Raw genomic sequence first — 20,210 nt, forward strand, 5'->3', positions numbered from 1 at the left:
TTTGCCATTTGTGCAAGGATGAATATTCTGCATGGAAACAGGCTAATACAGGAGTAAATCGTGTTTTAAAATACCTCTCTCCTTCCAACAGGGTCATCATGGAGACCAAGGTTCACCTGGTGCTACTGGACCTGCTGGCCCAAGGGTATGTGAACACTCTCCCTTTGTGTGGGATATTGAACAGTCTTGTTGTCGTTGTTTGAAAAAAGTGATTATATATTTCCACATGTCATTGCTTTGGTGGTGTACTAATCTGCGGGTGTTTCTTTGCTTGCTTCCTTCAGGGCCCTGCCGGTCCTTCTGGTCCTCCTGGCAAAGATGGCCGCAACGGTCTTCCTGGACCTGTTGGACCTGCTGGTGTGCGTGGCTCTCAGGGTAGCCAAGGACCTTCTGTAAGTATGAAACTGGGTGCTGAGGGTATGGGGCTGAAACCATCAATTCTAACACAAGCGGCATCCGGCTGTCCGTGTTTGCTCAGAAGGAAGTCCCACCGCATTCATTAGGGATAACTCCCAGGTAAACGTGTATAGCAGGAGTAGCCAATGTGGGGCCCTCCGGATAATGTTGAACTACAGCTTCCATCCCCCCCCCCAATTATTGCCCCATGGGCTGAGGCTGATGCAAGCTGGAGTCCCACATCACCTGAATGGCTACCCCGGGACACAGGATTACAGGCTTGAGTTGCAACCCTATGTAGTTTTCCTGGGAGGAAGCCCCAAAGAATGCAGTGAAGTTTACGTCTGACCAAACTTGCACAGGACAGTGTTTCTTTATTCTATTTCATAAAATGTATATGCCACTTTAATGTTAAAAAAAACCAAAGCAAAACCTCCAAGCAAATGTGTTATTAGTGCATTTAGTTTGCGAAACTTTATTGGGTTTTTATTTTTAATTTATTGGGGGGTTTTGTTTTGTTACCATGCTATTTGTATTTTCTTATTATTATTATTATTATTATTATTATTATTATTATTATTATTATTATTATTATTATTGAAAACTGACCTGTGATCCTCAGATGAAAAGCGGTATAGAAATTTAACCAATAATAAAAAAGAAAATATTATTTTCTTAAGTTCTACAATTCCAGACTCATGTTACATGAGAGTGAGCCTCACTGAACACAATGGGACTTGCTTCTGAGTAAACAGATGTAAGATTGCCCTGTAAATGTTTGAAATAAAATGGCTCCCCTTTTATTTTACTTTCTAGCCCTAATTGGGCATTATACAGTTACCAGACATGTGAGGAAGAACAGGGACGAGCATGCCATCTCCACTCCATCTGTCATGTCACTTGGCCAATCCCTGCCACCCTTCACATATTAGAGGGCAAATGTCTGCATCAGGGGACCCTGATGTCCTCACATAGGTCCCTTGCACAAGTTAGACGCCTGATCAGAATTTTAGTTATGATTTTTTTTTGGGGGGGAGCAGCATCAAACCTCTTCTCCACTATGTGCTGCATTCCCAGTTAAAATTGCCCCCCCTGGTGCCTGTCATTAAATTTTCAAAATGCAACATAAGTAGAAGAAACTCAATTAATGTGGAACATTGTTTGGCCATCGCCTGGTGTTCATATTACATTTGACCTCACTCTTGCAAGACAGTGGTCATGTTGAACCAGGCAAAGAGTCCACGCTCTCTGCTTAGTGAGTGCTTCATTAAGACTACATGTTTGGTGTCCAGCATCCACTGCCTCATCACTAGGGTTCATGAACATGGGCCACTTCTATAACAGGCCCCAGAAGAACTATTTGATGCACCTTGCACTGTGTTTAGGCTCTTCGTGGGGAGCAGGGGTTGGGCCTTCTGCACAATCAAGTGAACTTGATTTCAACAAAGGCATGTTCATTTCTGAACATTTTTAGGGTCCACCAGGCCCACCTGGCCACCCTGGCCCACCTGGTCCCAATGGTGGTGGATACGAAATTGGCTATGATGCAGAATACTACCGGGCAGATCAGCCATCTCTTAGACCCAAGGACTATGAAGTTGATGCCACCCTGAAAACATTGAACAACCAAATCGAGACCCTCCTGACCCCAGAAGGCTCCAGGAAGAACCCAGCCCGCACCTGCCGTGACCTAAGACTCAGCCACCCAGAATGGACCAGTGGTATGTTAGTGCTAGATGCTTGACCCAGTGGCTTGCTGACCATGTAATGCACTCATGGGTGAGTGGCCAATGGAGATCTGTGTGTGCCATTTGTCCATGCAGCTGCCATTCTTCCTTTTGTCTGGAAAACCTTTTGGTAGTAGCAGGGAGAGGCAGGTGGACAAACTACTAGACCAGGAACAGCCAAGTTTGTGCCCTCCAGATGTTGATGGACAACAATTCCCATCATCCCTAGCTATTGACTGTGCTGGCTGAGGCTGATGGGAGTTGTAGGCTGACAGCATCTACAGAGCATCGTGTTGGTTACCCCTGCATTAGACTGTGTCGCTCTCACATAATTCTATCAGCTGTGTTGGGGTAAGAACAGATGGAGGATCAAATTTTTCCATCTGCATAATAAAATCTCTCCTTGTAGACTGCAGGAATTGTTTTTATCAACACAGGCAGCCCCACCCCCCAAATAAGCCCATATCAGGGCTTATGGCTTTTTATTTAAAACTACTGAAGCTCCCCCTCTTTTCTGTTCCAACCCCACACCTAATTCCTCTCCACTTTTAGCCCTTCACATCAACAAGTTAATAAATGGTACAACTAGATTTAAACAATAACCATTGGTTCCACGTAAGTGATTTTTAAAAGGGGGGGATTTGAGGTTTCTGTATTGTCCGTACTTGTACTGTGTCTATGGCTGCAGCAGTGTGAGTATTTAACATGAAGATGGGCTTACTGTTGCTTTTTAAAACGATAGGCTTCTACTGGATTGATCCTAACCAAGGCTGCACCATGGATGCCATTAGAGTTTATTGTGACTTCTCCACTGGTGAGACTTGCATCCATGCCAATCCAGAAAGCTTCCCAGCTAAGAACTGGTACAGCAGAAAGAACTCTGCCGAAAAGAAACACGTTTGGTTTGGAGAAATGATGAATGGTGGTACTCAGGTGAGTTTCCATACTGCATCCATTATGATAAATGTGTTCTCTAAGGCCAAAAACATTCTAGTAAGGAAGGCAAAAACCCCGCTGATTATTTTTTAATCCACACAACAGATACATTAACCCTGTTCATAAGAAGGGCTCCCCGGCTGGATCAGACCAGCAAACCATCTATTCCCATTCCCACATTTTGCTTCCAACAGAAGGTGCATTTTGATACAGGGAGTTTGTGACCCTCCAGACCCACTGGACTCCAATCCTTCATTGTCCCCAGCCATAGCGACTATCTGGAGATTATGGAAGTTTCAGTCCAGTGACATCTGGAGTTGCACAGGTTTCCCACCCCAATATTACCACCTCTGAATCTCAAACTTCCATTTAGCATCATGAATTATCACCATGGATAGGGATTGAGTGGGGTGAGGAAACAAACTCCCTGCTGCTGCTGCTGCTGCTGCTGCTGCTGCTGCTGCTGCTGCTGCTGCTGCTGCTACGCTGCTGCTGCTCCTTCTTTGGCCAGTGATGCTTTGCCTGGAGCTTCCCAGTGGCCTTGGACAAAACTTAGTTTTGACGATTTCTTCTCAAATGCTGGTGGTACTCCGCTCCACCCCCCAATTGCCTTGCCCTTCAGAGGTCAAGGTGTTCCAAGTTGACTTATGTGCAAAATGTATTTCATAATATGCGTGTGATTTTTGACTGAAGCTTTCCCCCTCCCTTCCGTTTTTAGTTTGAGTACAACGAGGAAGGTGTAACCACCAAGGACATGGCCACCCAACTTGCCTTCATGCGACTACTGGCTAACCATGCTTCCCAGAACATCACTTACCACTGCAAGAACAGCATCGCTTACATGGATGCAGAAACAGGCAGCCTGAAGAGCGCTCTGTTAGTGCAGGGATCCAACGATGTCGAACTCCGAGCTGAAGGCAACGGCAGGTTCATGTACAATGTTCTTGAAGACGGCTGCTCTGTAAGTACCAGTTTCTTCCTGCTTATCAATATCTTTGAGTGTTACTGCCCTCCTACAGAGCCAGGTCACTTAATGTACTTGTTAGAATAGGGAGTCATTAAGGGTTATTTTGTTTATGCAAGGTAAGTCTTCAGCTTTTTCAAGCACCTGTGAAAGGCACTACTAAAATCTCTCCCTATTGTAACACCAAGGGACAAGGGTGGCGCTGTGGGTTAAACCACAGAGCCTAAGGCTTGCCTATCAGAAGGTCGGCGGTTCGAATCCCCGCAACGGGGTGAGCTCCCGTTGCTCAGTTCCTGCTCCTGCCAACCTAGCAGTTCGAAAGCATGTCAAAGTGCAAGTAGATAAATAGGTACGCTCCAGCGGGAAGGTAAACGGCCTCTCCATGCGCTGCTCTGGTTCGCCATAAGCGGCTTAGTCATGCTGGCTACATGACCCGGAAAAACTGTCTGTGGACAAACGCTGGCTCCCTCGGCCTGTAAAGCTCTGCAACCCATGTCAACCCTGACCATGGGCCATGCTGGCTATGCCATTGGCTAGTGACAGAGGAGTCAAATATCTGGAGTGCCACAAGGTCCATGCAGACTGCCAATGGTGCTTCACACCCTACCTGTGTATTCCCAGTAGTCAGAGACATAATTTATAAGAAAAGCTTGACTTAGAGCCACCATGTATCAGTTACATGGGCCTTGGAAAATTAGCACTCCTGGAGAGCGAAGACTATAAATTAGTTGACCTGTGGAATAACTCTGTTTAACTGGTACAGTGCTACCCATCTCATCCCTGCCCTGCCTTTTCTACAATAAAACACCCCATTAGATGAAGGCCCAGACTGTAGTGCTTTCTGCACACAGGGGCAATTTTTCACAAAATGTGAACAGGAAATACGTCTTTTGCAAAACTTTGAACACATGGCAGGCACTCACAGAAAAGCTGAAAGTGCCTGTTTGGAGTGCATCTCTCCCATACAAAATGCTGTTACTAAAGCACCAGTGTACAGGCATCAGATTGAAAAGCAAATGTCATGAGAGTATGAGTGGTGTTAGTTCAAGAATTGGGCAGTGGTGCTGCAAAGGAGAAGGGGAAATAGAAGTGATGGGGATGGAGATAGGAGGCCCCTGGCATGTTAGATAAATGTGCCGGAGGGTTGGACTAGTGGGTGTATGTAGCAGGGAAGTGAAGCAGAACTCCTATTGATCAATCAGTGCCTGAATAACTGTTCTGACTACTATTTGCTATTGCTATCTTGCAGAGAAAGACGAACAAATGGGGCTCAACAATTATTGAATACAGAACAAACAAGCCATCTCGCTTGCCCATCCTTGACATTGCACCTTTGGACATTGGTGGCCCTGATCAAGAATTCAGTATCGACATTGGCCCAGTCTGTTTCAAATGAATGAACTAAAACTAACTTAAAACAAAACCAAAAAAAAAAAGTATTCTCTCTTTGCCATTTCTTCTTTTATACTGAAAGCTGACTCCTTCCATTTCTTCAGTTCATCTACTAGCTTAAAATCTGGGCGAAAGAGGAGAAGGATTTGTTGGAACGTTGTGCAATGCAATTTAATACAGCCCCAAAAAGGAATCAGAAGGTGTTTTTTTTTTTCCAAGATTTTGTCACCTTGTTGTGGAAAATGTCAGCCTTTGTGTAAAAAAACAAAACCAAAAAAGCAAAAACCAAATAAAAAAATCCTGAAAGTCTGCACCACTTGTGGCCTTTGACTATCTTCCACAGAGGAAGTTTAAAACCACAACTTCCAAAGGTTTGAACTACCTCATACACTTCTAAGCAAAGTGTGATCCACATTCTTATACATATGATCTGAGGTGCTTTTGGTCCCGTGCGTAAGTGAAAGGTGCTGATTCAGTCTTATAGAGTATATAACCAATACTTGAACTTTAATGGTGCTAGAGTCATTTGGATAAGAAAAGAAAAGAAAAAACACACCACTTTTCTGTATTAAGTTGTATTGTTTCTTTGGAATCTGTCTCGGAATAAAGTCAGACTGTCCCATCTCACCCCCAGACTAAGCATGTGGATCATTTCTCCCCCACCCCATCCTCATTCTCTTCTCCCACATCAGGTGTCCGTTCTTTTAAATCTCATTTTCATTCTCTACAATGGGCAGAAAAGGAATCATCATTTCTCAAAAACAAATTGTACCTATTTTGTATATGTGAGATGTTTAAATAAATTGTGAAAAAAATTGAAATAAAGCATGTCCACTGTTCCAAAAGAAACCACTGAATGAGTAAAGTTCCTTGCTTAAATGCCTCAAGAGATATTTTCACATCTAATGTTTCCTTTCCAACTCGTGATTCTTCCCTATTAAAATGTAGAAAGTTAGCAAGATTCAGATGTGCTTCTGATGTGTTTTGACTGCACCCAACCCCCCATGTTTTGGTTTTTCTGGTTCATCTGATGGTTGAATATGCTAAAGACTACTAACTTCATTACAATGAATAGGCCACTGCTTGCTATATACTAAACACCAATTAATACCCTTTCCAACAAACTGCATATAAGCCAGTGTCTGTCTTGTTTTTGTAAATCTTTGATATGCTCCGATTCTGTAAAACAAAGCATTTCCCAATCAAGTACGTCAATCTATTTTAGAAAGAGACACACACAAAATTTCCACTCCAGAGTCCGTAACCAGTCAGACCTCAAATTCTACTCGCAATTGCATCAGCATTCCCTCTTTTTACCAGGTGTATTCTCTACTTTTGTTTTCCATACAAACAAATCCATAAAGGCCACACAACCCTCAAAGAAGCCACAGTCCTCATCACACAACGTGACACAAATTAAGTGCACTACAAAGCACATACCATTGATTTCAAAGGTATTTATTTCCAACAAGAAACGTTTAACAAAGTTGTATCGGCTCTGGGCAGGCTGCATTTGGAGTACAGAGCCCAGTTTCGGATGCCACATTTTAAGGATGACGTTGTGTCCAAAGGAAGTGTGGCCAGGATGATGACTGATCTGGAAACCAACTTTGAAAAAGCTGGGTATGTTTAGTCTTGAGAAGCAAAGGTTAGCTGTCTTCAAAGATCGAAGAACTGCCATACAGTTAGAGCAGGCTTGTTTCCTGTTCCTCCAGAAGGCAGGATGAGAACCAAGGTATGGAAATGGAAGGCAATTGTTGTTGTTTAGTCGTATCCGACTCTTCGTGACCCCATGGACCAGAGCACGCCAGGCACTTCTGTCTTCCACTGCCTCCCGCAGTTTGGTCAGGCAATTGGTCAGGGAATTGGTCAGTTTAGAAGGCAATTAGATTTCAGCAAAGTATCAGAAGCATCCTTGTGGTAACAGCTGTTTAACCATGGATCAGGCTGTCTTGGGAGGTGAGGTACTGCCCTTCACTAGGTATTGAAGTAAAGGTTGCTTGCCGTCTGTCAGAGATGCTGTAATCACATCCTATATTGTAGATGCTGCATCTCATGGAGGTTGACTAAGGATCTTACAGCTCCATGAGCCTGTGATATAAGAGCAAATCTACACATTGAGGAAAAGCCAGTGGTACACTCATCTTCTGAAGCACCATAGGAAATAAACAGATGTTTGCTCCTAATGTCAAAAGCACTTTGCTCTTGGAAAGCTAGCAATGAAGGTTTTCTAACCTCCCCAACATGCTAATTTTCTATATGCAGGTAGGGTTTTGGTTTTGTTGTTGTTGTTAGCTAAGAAGCACTCAGACATGAAACAGTCCAAAAGGGCTGTATCACCTGCTTTTTCTGACTGCAGCAATGGGTTCACTTAGTGATATGAATGGAATTGTTTCAGAGTACAGCGGATTTATGCTATTGGTTTTTTTATCAGCCCCATCATCTCATGATGAGGTTTAACTGGAAGATCATCTTGTGAATGAGTCCCCCAGTATGTTTCAGGGTGTTGCATTACTTCTCACTCTGAAAGCCAAATTCTAGGATTGCCAGATGATGATGAATTCTGCTGGATTTTTTTATAAGTTCATCCTCCATTTGGCTTTCATGTAAATTTAATTACAGGAAAGACAAATCCACCCAAAGTCATTTTAGAAATTCATTGCAATCTTCATTCTTCTGACTTTGCTTTCCTGGATCTTTATAAAGAGACCATGTGCCTGATGCTATTCATAGGCCCAGTAAATTCTGTGACAATGGCACAGTTGTTGAACAATTTTTAAGAATTCAGTGGTGCCTGACTTCAAGAAGATGTTTCTGAACTACCGGAAAAAGAATTTCATTCATTTAGTAAACAATCTGTTCAGCAAGATAATTTTTTTGTCTAGTTCTTTAAAGGCATAAGATGATCACAGTACTGAGAGGTGCCTCATTTGACTAAAATCAGGCAACAACAACAATAGTTTTTATTATTTATATGCTACCCATCTGACTGGGCTGTCCCAGCCACTCTGGACAGCTCCCAACAAAATGTTAAAAACACAATAAAGCATCAACCATTAAATCTTCCTTGAACAGGCCTACCTGCAGATGTCTTCAAAAAGTTGTTTATCTGTTTGCTATCTGGTGTAAAAGGACTGCTACAAAAAGCATCCCACCCCAGCAAGGTTTTGCATCTGGTCCTTGCTGAATATTATATTATAAATATTAAATATTACATTTGTAGCCCACATTTCCTCCAGGAGATCTTGGTGGCCTACATGGGTCTTCCTCCTCCTTGTCCTGTTTTATCTTTACAACAGCTCTGAGAAGTAGGTTAGGTGATGTCAGTGGCGTAGCGTGGGTTGTCAGCACCCGGGGCAAGGCAAGTAATTTGCGCCCCCTAACCCGTGGATTTGTGCCCCCTAACCCGTGGATTTGCGCCCCCTAACCCGTGGATTTGTGCCCCCTAACCCTAACCCCCAGATGTTGCGCCCGGTGCGCCCGGCCCCCCCTGCACCCCCCACGCTACGCCACTGGGTGATGTACTGGCCCGTGGTCACCTAATGAGCATCAGGGCTGAGTGGAGATTTGAATCCTGGTCTCCCAGAACTTACCTTGACATTCTAACCGCTGCACCACACTGGCTCTAGATTATTTTATTATTATTATTCAGAAGAAGAAATGCATAGTAGAATACAGATGATTATAAAATACAGATTCTCAACAGAGACAACATAAAAAGTACGGGAAGAGAAAATAAGCAGCGGGTTCTCTAAAATACAAAGAATACAGTAGTACCTCTGGTTACGTACTTAATTCATTCTGGAGGTCCATTCTGAACCTGAAACTGTTCTTAACCTGAAGCACCACTTTAGCTAATGGGGCCTCCCGCTGCCGCTGCACCGCTGGAGCACGATTTCTGTTCTCATCCTGAAGCAAAGTTCTTAACCTGAGGTAATATTTCTGGGTTAGCAGAGTCTGTAACCTGAAGCATATGTAACCTGAAGTGTGTGTAACCTGAGGTATCACTGTAGTGCACAAATGAAGAATCTTCTCTCTAGCCAAAGTACCGTAGATTCCGGCGTATTAGGCGTCTGGGCATATAAGACAACCCCAACTTTTGCTGTTCAGTCTTAGAATTTTAGAGTTATAGCGTTTGAGTGCCACCAGGGGCAGAGCGCGCACCCCTCCGCTGCCTCTTCCATCGCAGCAGCAGAAGCCCGAGGCGAGGCGTTTGGCGGGCGAGCGAGCGCCACGCTCGGAAGGATTTTCCGCATCCCCTTCTGTAGGGAGGGAGGGGGAGCGACGGCAGAAGGGGAGCCTCTGCTCCTTCCCAACGCGTATACCTGGCGTATAAGACGACCCCCGACTTTTGGGGTGATTTTCCAGGGATAAAAAGTCGTCTTGTACGCCAGAACATACAGTAACTATTAATCCCAGCCACCCACAGAAAATGACAGGTCCTCCCAGCTCTCATCTGGGAACTTTCCTTTCCCAGCCTCTCACCCCGGGGGATCTTCAGTTTCCTGCCTCTCACTGAGGCTGCTTCCACCATCTATCTGTCACTTTCATGAGGGTCCACACCTTGGCCCCCAATAGCATCCCAGAAGAGGGGACACCTCTACCCCCTGAGGTGAGTCCCATGGGCATTGGCCCATCACTGCCTGCGGCACACCTGAATCATAGAATCATAGAGTTGGAAGAGACCACAAGGGCCATCGAGTCCAACCCCCTGCCAAGCAGGAAACACCATCAGAGCACTCCTGACATATGGTTGTCAAGCCTCTGCTTAAAGACCTCCAAAGTAGGAGACTCCACCACACTCCTTGGCAGCAAATTCCACTGTCAAACAGCTCTTACTGTCAGGAAGTTCTTCCTAATGTTTAGGTGGAATCTTCTTTCTTGTAGTTGGATCCATTGCTCCGTGTCCGCTTCTCTGGAGCAGCAGAAAACAACCTTTCTCCCTCCTCTATGTGACATCCTTTTATATATTTGAACATGGCTATCATATCACCCCTTAACCTCCTCTTCTCCAGGCTAAACATGCCCAGCTCCCTTAGCCGTTCCTCATAAGGCATCGTTTCCAGGCCTTTGACCATTTTGGTTGCCCTCCTCTGGACACGTTCTAGTTTGTCAGTGTCCTTCTTGAACTGTGGTGCCCAGAACTGGACACAGTACTCCAGGTGAGGTCTGACCAGAGCAGAATACAGTGGCACTATTACGTCCCTTGATCTAGATGCTATACTCCTATTGATGCAGCCCAGAATTGCATTGGCTTTTTTAGCTGCCGCGTCACAGTTGGCTCATGTCAAGTTTGTGGTCAACCAAGACTCCTAGATCCTTTTCACATGTACTGCTCTCAAGCCAGGTGTCACCCATCTTGTATTTGTGCCTCTCATTTTTTTTGCCCAAGTGCAATACTTTACATTTCTCCCTGTTAAAATTCATCTTGTTTGTTTTTGCCCAGTTCTCTAATCTGTCAAGGTCATTTTGAAGTGTGATCCTGTCCTCTGGGGTGTTAGCCACCCCTTCCAATTTGGTGTCATCTGCAAATTTGATCAGGATGCCCTTGAGTCCATCATCCAAGTCGTTGATAAAGATGTTGAATAAGACCGTGTCATTAATCAAAATAGAAGGCATCATCCACTGAATAGCTGCCTGTCACAAAGCTAGTTAAAGGCACAGGAGCCTGGCAAGGGATGGGAAGACAATATGGTCTTTGGGGGGCAGCAACTGATAGAATCCCTACCAGCTAGCAATTCTGTACAAATATCAGTTAATTTTAACACATCCTATCCTCAAAAAACTATGTTTAATTTCATTGCTTTGTTCCAATATGTGGGAATTATTATTTTTTATTTGAATTCACATTATTAATTACAAAGAAAGAAACCAAAGTTTAACAGCACTTGTCTAGGCAGAAAGAAGGCCAACTTCAGTGGGGCTCTCTCCCAGCTAGGGGTGTGGGAGAGATTTTATTAAGTTCGCATTTAAAGCTGAATTGATCAAATTTGCACTTTCTGAAACAAAATGAGAACCAAAGCAGAACCTTTCGAAATTTGCACTTATCCATAATTTGCGATGAAGTTATCCAAGCAATGTTTGCAAAAAATAAAAATAAAAATGCATATATTAGGGGGAAATAAAAATGAATACATTTGTGAAAATAACACGCAGAAATTAATTATATTATGAGAAATTGTTTGCAAAAAGTGTATGTGAGTCAAAACGTGCACATGAAACTGCTGAAGAATTTTCATAAGGTTTTTGGGGTGGGGTTGCAAATTGTTTCAGAAATGTGGAGAACCAAATTTAAAATGGGTAACTGAGAGAGCTGAAATTGACAGATTCTCCCGTCCCTCCCGCCAGCTAAGTGCTTATAGGATTGCAGCCTAAATCAGTCTTGTTTTCAATGCAACGGCTATAGACTGCCACCTGTTGTCTTGCAAAGGAAGTGTTGGAATACGTGGGATCTGTCTTTTTGGCACCATCAGCTATTACAGGACTTGAAGCAAGGTACGCTCCAGGGGGCGGGGCAGGGTGCTCAGAGGGCCACCCTCCTCTCTGTTGTCACAACTACCCATTCTTAAACTTCTTTAGACCACTTAAAGTTGCGATACTGCAATTTACTCTAGGGTGCTGCTAGTTCCACTGAACCCTGTGGGATTGCATGGCAAGCTTCTTCAGTCACATTTTTCTCTCAGCAATACAATTTAGGTAATACCACATCCTAGTTTTCAGCAACAACAAACATGCAAAAGATAAATTCAGCTATAGGTGCCACACTCTCCCTGATTTTTATGAAAATGTTTACCAAATGCAGACTGGGCATTCGAATCTTTGAAAACTTTTCCGTGGCTGTCCTAATGTAGCAGGTTAAAATGTTTCATTTTAAAAAAAAAATCCTTCTCTTGTCCAAGGGGTGGCAGCCTTAACACACATGCTGGATAAGAGAGCAGGATTCTTTAATTCACGGGCATGCTGAGGTATGCACAAGTTATTCTATTTATTTATTGTAGATGTCATCAAGTAAACGTTAGTTGTAATTATGTATTTTGGCAGCATCCTAGACATTCTTATACGTTTTGAAAAATATTAGAGAGAGGCATGTCTTCCAGCAAGCATATGTAACCTCTGGCTTGGCTCTACCGGGTTTAGCTGAAATAAAACTTGCAAATATTTGAATGGGGGGGGGATTCAGAAGAGTCACAGTTGTATTGAATAATAACACATAGATCAAAACACATAAGTAATATATTTAAAACAAGAACAATGCACCCAATAGCCCCCAAGAAAATATGTACAGTGGTACCTCGGGTTACATACGCTTCAGGTTACATACGCTTCAGGTTACAGACTCCACTAACCCAGAAATATTACCTCGGGTTAAGAACTTTGCTTCAGGATGAGAACAGAAATCGTGCAGCGGAGGTGCTGTTGCAGCAGGAGGCCCCCATTAGCTAAAGTGGTGCTTCAGGTTAAGTACAGTTTCAGGTTAAGAACAGACCTCCAGAACAAATTAGGTACTTAACCCGAGGTACCACTGTAATTCTTGCTTACAAACTTTGTAGCTAGCCAGTCCAAAGCTTCTTGCAGCTCACCAGGGCACTTCAGAGCTACTTCTGTGTAGATAGGGTTTATCTCAAAGCTGCTGGGAAAACAGCAGCAGCAGCAGGCAAACATATAAGTTGCAGCTTGAAGGATATAATCTTGCAATATGCAAATAAAACTAAAACTGTATAAACACTGCCTTGAGGCATATGCTGCAGACATGGTATCTTCTTTCCGGTCATAAATTATTACTCATGTTAAGCTTTGTTTTGGAGAAATCCTTGATTGTATGTTACAGATAGGTAGCCGTGTTGGTCTGCCATAGTCAAAATAAAAAAATTCCTTCCAGTAGCACCTTAAAGACCAACTAAGTTAGTTCTTGGTATGAGCTTTCGTGTGCATGCACACTTCTTCAGATGTATCTGAAGAAGTGTGCATGCACACGAAAGCTCATACCAAGAACCAACTTAGTTGGTCTTTAAGGTGCTACTGGAAGGAATTTTTTTATCTTGATAGTATGCACACTCTTAAGATTATATTTGGGGGGGGGGCTAACAGATGGACAACAAACATGGATTCTGTGAGCATTTATACTTGCTTAAGAGACTAGAAGGCTAGAAGGACAGGCACACACACACACACACACACACACACTCCCCTTGTCCGTGGTCTGATGATCTGACTGTCCTTTCCATTTTGAATGCATAGTTTGTATTCATCATACCTATTCAGACATATGGACTGCATGCTGTATATTAATGTATATGTCTACATTAAGTTTCCCTTTCTTTCTGTTATATTTTCAAATAAAGATTAAAAAACAACAACAAATAAAATAGTACTGTAGAGAGAAAATGATTCCACAACCACTTGCTAGTTAAATATGCCAATACATTCAATTTAGTTTTCTTTTACAAGGCGATAACCACAGACTCCTCCCTGCCCTGTGCTCTTGTCTTCATACTGTAGTCTTCACTGGGGGACTCCTGACCCCTTGTCCAGGCTGCTTTCAGATTGGCACCTGACATTTACCTCTCACCCCCTTTCAGTGCTTTGCTGATGATGCAATTGGAATGTACCGTCAACATCAAGGAGGGCATTTCCCCTTTTAAAAATATGGAACATGCTGCAGTACGGGAGTTTCCTTGGCACTGACTTTTGACGTCTTTTTGGCATCAGGTGTAGATGTTTTCATTCTCCTATAAATTTCAGGGAACACACTGGTTGTATCTGCAGCTATTTTAACTAGGAGTTTGGTGATCATCGTGTGTTTTGCAAGGGAGACGGTATTTTAGTGTTCTATCCATGATGAGATGATCATGTGCTATTTTTAGTTTGCCAGTATTGATTTTAATTCTGTATTTTTTGAATTGTGCTGTATGAATTTTTCTACTGCGTGAGTCACTTGTGATACCTTAAAAAAAAGTGATAGTAATAATCCATCGACACCAATGGGCATTCCTGATTTGCTGATTTGGCTCTGATTTTGACCCTTCTCCTTGTCCTACCCACTCCCAGATTGCTGTTGAACAAATGGCTTTTGTGATGGTGCCAGGAAACACCCCTGTCATTCTTGCTACTTGCCTTTCCCACTGTTCTTCCCGACCATAGTAAATAAAAAATCAAAAAATGAGAACACCTAGCAAAATGACCCATGTGTGCTCTGCTGTGAGTCAGCAGGTGTGGTACTGAAGATACCCCAGATATATGGCTCCTCCAAATGACCTGCTGGTTGAGCATTCATCCTGATATGCTTGCACAAAAATTACACAGAGGTTAGATGGATTGTGAACTGACCAGACCAGTTACATCATGCTGGGTTTTTTAAGGATGTTTTAGCTATGGTCAGTATAATTTAAAATGTACTGCAGCATTGGTGCTGTTTCATTGGCCTGAAAACCACTTTGGAACTACAGGTAGGGTAAAAAGTTGTATATAAAGATCACAACTATGTGTTGCCCAGAAGCAACTGTAATTTGTTTGTGGCAGAAGCAGGCTTTCGATGCACTTGGTTGGACAGATAGGAAGACACTACTTCACACATGATTTAACTTACAGAATTCAGGAACCACAAGAGAGCAGTGATGGCCACTAAATAGCTTTCTTAAAATACTTGAGGGAAATGAAAGGCCTGCTGAAGGCTATTAGCCATGCTAGCTAATAGGTGGGATGTCGGTGTGTTGTAGTGATTAGAGTGTCAGACTAGGCCCTGCAAGACCAGGATTCAAATCCCCACTCCACTATGAAATTCACTGGGTGACCAGTCAATGTGTCTCTGTCCAATCTACCTCATAGGATTATTATGGGGATTAAACGAGGATGGGGAGAGAACCGTGTATGCCACCTGGAGCTCTTTGGAGAAAAAGGTAGCAAATAAAGGCAATAAGTAAGTAAGCGAGTCAATGATAATTGAATGAAATCTCTGTGTTCAGGGGCAATTCAGCTGATGCATGGCAAGGGAAAGCTGTTGCCTCAAAGCCGAGCTTGTAGCTTTCCCAAAGCTGCTTGGTTCCTTGTTGTTTAAAAAAGAAACACAGTTCTGAAGAACATGGACCCCCTTTACATGGTAGACCTCAGTTTAGTAGTAGAGCATGCAAAATAACTCCATGCAAACCCTGGCCTCTCCCAACAGGGTTGGAAGTCTCCATGCCTTGCCCCAAAAGTGGAATGTTCAAGGTGCCCTGTAATAATTGATGTTGGTACAGCCTAATTACGATGTTTCAAAAGTTGGGTGAATTAGTGACTGTGTTTGAAGGCAAAACACAGCACACCTTCCACATTAGTAATACATTGAGGCTTTAACCCAGTAAGACAGACAAGGTCAAAAGGGTGTGATGTGGGCCAAGAGTTTTCGTACAACATATCTGCCTCCTCAGAGGAAACTAATGAAAACCAATTGAACCTAACTGGAGAAGCAGTGACTTCAGGTGCCCCCATTAGAGAGCTGCCATGCCAGTTATTTCCAAACTGGATCAGATGTGAGTGATTTCATCAGAACATGCTTTTCAAACGGTTCACAAAAAGGCTTGCAAGAGCCTGTCCACTTCAACTAGACCAGCAAGCATTCTCATTGTATGGTTTATATCACTTGTTGAAGACACACACCTTTACCCTGGCTTTTGACATTTACAATTCATGTGATTCTGTTGGCAGTACATTCTTTGGTTTGTTTTACATTGTTTTGTTGTATGTTAATGTTTAATTTTGCAACCTTCCCTGGGACATTATGGGGAAGGGTGGATTAAAAGTCTCTTACAGTATATAAGTAAAATAATGTCATCACTAGGGATGTGGAAGAAATTAAAATCAGTTCGCATTTAAAGGCAAACTTACCTAAATTGCACTTTCCAAACCAACATGGGGATTAACATGCAACAGTTCTTTCAAATTTGCACTTCTCTGAATTTTGCAATGCAGTTCTCCAACCAAGTAATGTGTGCAAAAATGCATTGTATTAAGGAAAATTGCTTTGTAGAAATGTGTATACAAAATAGCTCTGCCTGATTCCACCAGTTCAATGCAATGGCAGCTGGGAAGAAATTGCCCTGCCTGTTCTCATTTCCAGTCTTGCATGGCAGGAACTCTATGCCTGAACACATATGTGGAGCCACTTCTTTTTCTCTTTTTTTCAAGCCCCAGCTCAAAATCATTTCTTTAAAGCCTCTATCTTGGGACCCCTGCTAGACTGGCGTTCTGTTATGGCTGCATTCTGCAACATGTTCTTGCCACAATAATTGTGAATGAGTGGTGGATTTTTTATGCTTTATGTGTTATTCAGTAGTGCTTCTTCCCTGATGTTAACATTATCGCTGTCTGGGCAAACTATTGTGCAACAGAAATAAACCAGAGCATTTGTGGTATTCAAATTTAGAAGAAAGCCACAGGATTAACACTGGCTGGAAATGAAGCAATGTGGCTACCCTCCTGGAGCTGTTGTAAGGACAAGTATTACTGAAAGCAGGATCACATATGACCACTCTGAGAGCATCAAGAGCACAAAGCATCATGAACGGACAATAAAAATGATATCTGGAGGTACATTAATTTTACACAGCCTGGTCTCATTTTTGTTTAATCAGAGGAGAAAGCAGTCAGGCTTCCTCTTGAATAAGAATGCATTGTTTTACAGCCTTAGCCCTTTTCACCCACAACTGAAACAAAGTCTAAGACTGCAATCTTACACACCAGGGAAATACCCCTCAGCCCAGCATTTTTTCCTCCTTTCTAACATATCACCTATTTTATTAGTTATTACGAAAATAAAGGTTAAAAATAGACATAGTGCTGTGTTGAACAAAAAATTGTAAACTTCTGTGACCAGCTCCCTGGTTTGTCCTCCCTGATGAAGACACAAATCATCCCCTACCAAAGGGTATAACAATAATAACCACAGTATGCTGATGCATGCATATATAATTCTACCCCTTCCCCTTTAAGGTGTTGCTTGCCTATTGAAACCTGCAATCTAAAAAAGCTACATGCAGACCAGAACTGCCAGCTTCAGATCTCACCTATATGGCTTGTCCAAAGTATCCACATTCAATGAGAGTATAGTGCTCAGCAGAACTATAGTCTAGATATGCCATGCCTGAGTTGTCCATCAGCACATAAAGGCAACCAGTTTTCAGCTTTCTCCAGCAATCATAAATCAGCCATTCCTTTGTTTTAGCAAATACTAAGAGAACAAAAATTCCCATGGTTCTTTGTTTGTGTTGTTAAAAGAATTCAAAAGTCACATCAATAAATAAACATTACATTCACAATTCTTACACTGTAAACATTTTTACATGGGATTCGTTAAGGCAGATGAAGCAAAAACAATGGACAAAGGAAGTTCTCATGTCACCAGAGTATTTTTGAGAGCTATGAATTCTAGCTAAAAACAGCCTCCACAACGTCTAGGGAATTATTCCCCTGGGAACCTTTCAGCAAATACGGGAAATAAATTCAAATAATGTGTTGTGCTAATGTTTACATTTGTTAGTAGAGCATCGTCAAGGATTAAAGGACGGCTGCTATTCAGCAACCAAATGCAATGAAACCAGCAAGGCTTTTGCAAGTCTGTCCTATCTCATTAACCTTTTAGTTATTTGTGTGCCAATAAGCAAATAGAGATGATACAGTCAACTCTGTGCACTTAAATTTCAAAATGACTCCTGAGTAAGCAGTCAGAGGATTGAGACTGAGATCAAGTGAGAGCTCCTCTTATTGATCAGTAATTGGCAAAGGAGCATGAAAGAGAGAGTAGAAATGAATGGACATATTTTTCTAGTGGAGGGTTGTAGAAAGTGGACCTCTGCTTCTTAATTTGTTCATAAATGATCTAGAGTTAAGGGTTAGCAGTGAGGTAGCAAAGTTTGCTGATGATACCAAATTGTTTAGGATGGTTCAAACAAAAGGAGACTGTGAGGAGCTCCAAAAGGATCTCTCCAAACTGATTTCATGTATATGCTAATAGTGTCTGAACTGATGGCAAGTGACCAGGCAAGAGGCTTTTAAGGCACAGTGCATAGCTCAACAAAGATGTCAACCCAGTGGGCAGAAGCCGTGAAGAAGGCAAATCCCAAGTTAAGGATAATTAGCCAAGGGATGCAAGATAAAACTGCCAGTACCATAACGCCATTATGCAAAGGTATGGGGAGGTATCCTGTGTACAGGATGTAGTCAGCTCACCTCAAAAAAGACATTGCAGCAGAGCTGGGAAAAGTTCGGAAAACAGCCAAGTGTCTGGAGCAGCTCCCTATGACAATAGGATTACAACATTTGGGGCTTTTTAGTTTAGAAAAAAGGCAAGAAGAGACATATTTGAGCTGCATCGGTTATGCATGGTGTGGAGCAAACGAATACAAGGAAGATATGCGGGCAGGTGGCAATTTCTGTTCCTAACCCTGAAACAAAATAGAATAAAAAAATACCAAGTTGTCAGTATGTCCAGTGGTTCAGGAAAAGTAATCAAGCACACAGGGTTGTCATTGATGCTTTCAACAGGTGAATGGGGCTAAAACTGAGGCGGACCTTTAAAAGATGATGCAGCAGTGACTATGGCAGAGAACTAAAGAAAAATGACATGTAGGGCAGGGTCACTAAAAGGAAATACTGTAACCACGCCAGAGTTCAAGGAAAGTCGCGGCACTGCCTCACCCCTCTGAAAACACTCGGGGATTTGCAACCCTAAGTAAGATGTGCTGACGGACAGCGGCCAACTTGGGTGACTTTTAATGTAAGTCCAGTTCCTGGAGGGTGGGCCGGGCTGCCAAGGGCTGGTTAGTCAACGTAGCTCTCGTTGCCTCCGCCATTACCTGTCCCGGAGGGGTGGTGGCAAGCGGGAAAGGGCTATCCTGCCCTGCCCATGGGCTTCCCACCTCTGCCCGGGCCTGCCCCACAGAGTGACGGTGCCCGAAGAGACTTTGATCCCCACCCACGGGAGCGGCGTCCCCTTCCTTTTGCCAAGCCAGCAGAGCAGGTTAGGCAGGTGGAGGAGGAGGAGGAAGCGGCTGCTGCCCCCACGTCCAATGCGAACACCCGAGTCGGGCGGGCTGAGGGAAAGAAGTTCGCTTCTTTCGCCAAGTTTCGCTTTCCCCCTCTCTCCGCCGCCCTTGCGCGCCTTGTTCGCGTGAGAAAGAGAGAGGCGCGAGGGCTCGCCCGCTCCCCTCCATGGCTGCGGCAGAGGAGGGGCCAGGCGCCGGGGCGCCGCCGCGAGGGGCGGTAGCGGACCAGCCGCCGCCGCCGCCGCATCAGCAGCGCGAGGGGGGCGCGGATGGCCGTTGGGGGCAACGGCAGCAGCTGCAGCCGCCGCTTCAGGAACCGGACGGGAAAGCGGGCGCTCCCCTGGCTGCTGAGGTGAAGCGGCGGCGCCCGGACGAGGAGGAAGGGGAGGGGGCCGCGCTTCTGCCGCCGCCGCTGCTCTTGGGCGAAGCGGAGGAAGAGGACGCCGACGACCCGCCTGCCTCCGCGGGGCTCTCCTCCCTAGGCTTCTCTCCCCTGCGCTGGTGGCGGCGGCAGAAGCTGCGGCTCTTCCTCTCACCTCCGCCGTCCCCGCTGGGGACCCAGCGCAACTGCCCGTGCGCCGCCGCCCGCTCCTTCGCGCACTGTTGTCATGGAGGAGCCAAGATGGCGGCCCTGGCCTACACCTTGGGCAAGCGCGAGATCAACCACTACTTCAGCGTGAGGAGCGCCAAGGCGCTGGCGCTGGGCGCCGTCCTGCTGCTCGCCGCCTGCCACGCCGCCTCGCGCCGGTACCGAGGTGAGGAAGGGGCGGCGGGGAG

General features: G+C 44.1%; 2 protein-coding genes and 2 long non-coding RNA genes across 5 annotated transcripts in view; 2 read left to right on the top strand and 2 right to left on the bottom strand.

Annotated features, from left to right (window-relative positions):
• The window catches only part of COL1A2 (collagen type I alpha 2 chain), a 66,226-nt gene extending 60,500 nt beyond the window's left edge, over positions 1-5,726 (top strand). The window contains exons 45-50 of the mRNA XM_083469007.1: positions 92-145; positions 285-392; positions 1,871-2,117; positions 2,866-3,056; positions 3,778-4,020; positions 5,273-5,726. Coding sequence (XP_083325133.1) covers positions 92-145; positions 285-392; positions 1,871-2,117; positions 2,866-3,056; positions 3,778-4,020; positions 5,273-5,419 — 990 coding nt within the window. The 3' untranslated portion in view covers positions 5,420-5,726. The remainder of the gene's footprint in view (positions 1-91; positions 146-284; positions 393-1,870; positions 2,118-2,865; positions 3,057-3,777; positions 4,021-5,272) is intronic.
• Positions 5,727-6,857: 1,131 nt separating this feature from the next.
• On the bottom strand, positions 6,858-20,036 carry LOC310690305. Of its 2 annotated transcripts, none has more exons than XR_014518031.1 (3): positions 19,970-20,036; positions 18,619-18,833; positions 6,858-8,234 (listed from the first exon to the last, which is right to left on the bottom strand). It is a non-coding gene; the product is annotated as an uncharacterized lncRNA (long non-coding RNA). The 2 variants fall into 2 exon arrangements; XR_014518032.1 differs by having other exon boundaries at positions 17,457-18,833.
• Positions 13,768-16,262, bottom strand: LOC310690309. The gene is made up of 2 exons (XR_014518036.1): positions 14,860-16,262; positions 13,768-13,880 (listed from the first exon to the last, which is right to left on the bottom strand). It is a non-coding gene; the product is annotated as an uncharacterized lncRNA (long non-coding RNA).
• CASD1 (CAS1 domain containing 1) overlaps positions 18,861-20,210 on the top strand; it is a 30,860-nt gene continuing 29,510 nt past the window's right edge. Inside the window, exon 1 of the mRNA XM_083469033.1 lies at positions 18,861-20,188. Within this exon, the coding sequence (XP_083325159.1) occupies positions 19,600-20,188 (589 nt within the window). The 5' untranslated portion in view covers positions 18,861-19,599. The remainder of the gene's footprint in view (positions 20,189-20,210) is intronic.

This window comes from Podarcis liolepis (genome assembly GCF_965112155.1).
Source record: "Podarcis liolepis genome assembly, chromosome: 12".
Classification (NCBI taxonomy): domain Eukaryota; kingdom Metazoa; phylum Chordata; class Lepidosauria; order Squamata; family Lacertidae; genus Podarcis; species Podarcis liolepis.